The 2,428-nt window shown below is 40.7% G+C and overlaps 1 protein-coding gene across 1 annotated transcript in view; it reads right to left on the reverse strand.

The window, feature by feature from the left end:
- LOC118339771 (sodium-driven chloride bicarbonate exchanger-like) overlaps positions 1–2,428 on the reverse strand; it is a gene marked incomplete in the record, with an annotated part of 43,782 nt that overhangs the window by 11,550 nt on the left and 29,804 nt on the right. The window contains 2 exon segments of the mRNA XM_035677492.1: positions 1,280–1,379; positions 2,061–2,207. Of these exon segments, the coding sequence (XP_035533385.1) occupies positions 1,280–1,379; positions 2,061–2,207 (247 nt within the window).

A 2,428-nucleotide genomic window follows, 5' to 3' on the forward strand; every position in this document is an offset into this window, starting at 1 on the left:
GGGTCTGTTTGATGGCTGTGACTGGGCTCGCAGCCAATCCTAGCTGGGATAAGAGCTGCAGCATACCGCAGCTCAGCAGCACATCACTCACTATGCTGATATTAAACCATCCAGATCTACTATAACGCCCCTACACACTGCACTGTCATCAACAATCTTCTGGATGTCTTTAGATGATTTCTGGGTGATGACAACAAGATATTTTTTCATGTTTAATCTTAAGGAGAAATTTGTTGTTGGTGAGAGGAAGAAATTCTTCATCCTAGTGCTGTTGCAGAAGAAGAGTGCCAGTCAGATCTCCAACGGTGGGAGAACGTGGATGGAAATTAATGTTGTTTCATTGTATTAGAAATGAAGAATGTTCCAGTTCTCCTCTTGCTCCACGCAGAACTGGATTGTTTCAATCTGGTCCACCCCCCCCCCTTTTTTCATCAGTAGCAGACGAGAGAGTCGCACGTTAAAGTATTGTTCAGTCTCAGTAGTCCCCTGACGTCACTGATCCTTTATCTGACTTGGAGTTAGTGGCATGTTAGAACTAAGGAAGTGGTCCGAGTAGCGGCTTAAACATGCTTGCTATTGATAAATCCATGATGCTGTCCTTGGTGCTAGGACACGCATTTGTAATTGTGACTTTTTCTCTCAGCCCCGTCCATCCGTCAGTTTCATCTTCAATCTATACACTATATAGACCTTGTGATCAAAGTGATCTATTCCTATAATATCTCTATTATATGTCTAGGATCATTCAGCAATGTCTGTGCTGCTGGAAATATGCCTCCAGACCCATGCGGGGTTACCCTAACCCTCCTATTGGGCCATACCTCCTAACTAAATCACTAACCGAGTAGAAGTATAAAAAAGTATACATATATATATATAAGTACTCAAATAAACTAGTATCTCAACATTTTAATAAAGTACACTACTGAGTAACTGTACTTGGTTACTTTCCACAACTGAATGAATGTAATGAGCAGAGTGCATTGGTTGTGTGAGGCAAGGTTTCGTTAAATAATGCAACGATGGTGCAATATTGAAGAATGTGGCTTTATGTGTGGGACAGAGTGCTGGGATGTCTCTCAAACAAAAGGTCTTTGTGGAGTTGAAGTGTGAGGAATGATAATGGGCCAGTAGAGTAGTCTGCCTCTTAAGAGAGCTAAATTTACAGTTTGGGGACAGTGAGGCAGCTAACAGGCGACAGGAAGACGGGGACAAAGACAAGCCTAGAGAGCTCAAGGCTGTACATCACAAATCATCCTGTTTCTCTCTCGCACTAACCTCCCAGTGCGCTGGAGCTCAGGGCCACCGTGCCCTCCGTGTTCCTCCGACTCTCCAAGATCTGTCACTCCGTTGGGAACAGGGGGAATCTTCCGCTTTTCCTGTGTGGGTCAGATCACTGTCAGTCAACTGTCTGGCCATCATCAAAAGAACAATAAAAAGCGTGCGTGGCAACTTAAATCTCCACTGAGTCACCAGATGTTAGTTATTCCATCGTACTTTTAACCAAGCTTCAATGATCTCCTGTGCGTGAATCTAGCCTATTCTGACAAAGAGTTCATCAGCATAACAATCTAATTGCACAGTGGTGTGTCATTAATACACCCCAGGAGCTTAATGACAAAGACAAAAAGAAAAAAAATACTTTTTAATCATCTGCAGCAGCTTCCTGTAACATTTCTCTCTCAAACAAGATGGTGGATCGCTTTTTAAAGTAGACCAAAATAACTAATGGAAGAAAAATAACTATTTTTTGGGGGGGGATTGAGAGCAGAACCCTGGGGGGAAGCATCAAAGCACAGAGTACAATGCAGTTGAAATTAGAGGCGAACGCAGATGTTTAAAAATGTCTCAGCAGGCAGCCAGAAGCAGAAGCGGTAATATATACAGAGACTCTCAAACTCTAAACAGTTTCTCAAATACTTCAGTTTAATGGGTGAGCTTTTTGAGATTATTCCTTCAAAAATGGAACCAATCTTCGTAATTACCTTGTGTTACAACTAATAAATAAATAAATATGTACAGAAATGGGCTTCTTTTTCTTACATAAATAGGGGGTTTACCTGAGAGGGCACATTTTTGGGAGGCTCTATTCTGATGGAGGGGTCCCACTCTCCAGGAGGTAACACTGTCACCTGGTCCAGAAACTCATCGATGCCCGCCACCAGGTCATTCCTGTCTTTGGCCTTGTACGCAACATCGTGGAAGATCTGTGGAGCAGATGAAGGGAGACAAAAATATGAGTAAATTGATTTTTGTGTGGCATAAATACAATTAAAATTATTATTTTCTTGTGTTGCATTTCAGTGAATTTACCATGAAATGTTTATTCAGCAGAGGATTATCACTGTATATTTGATCTTGTATATATATATATATATATATATATATATATATATATATATATATATATATATATATATGTATATAT

The sequence above is a fragment of the Morone saxatilis genome, unplaced genomic scaffold, assembly GCF_004916995.1.
Source record: "Morone saxatilis isolate NCDOM2014 unplaced genomic scaffold, NCSU_SB_2.0 Contig6, whole genome shotgun sequence".
In the NCBI taxonomy this organism is placed as follows: Eukaryota; Metazoa; Chordata; class Actinopteri; family Moronidae; genus Morone; species Morone saxatilis.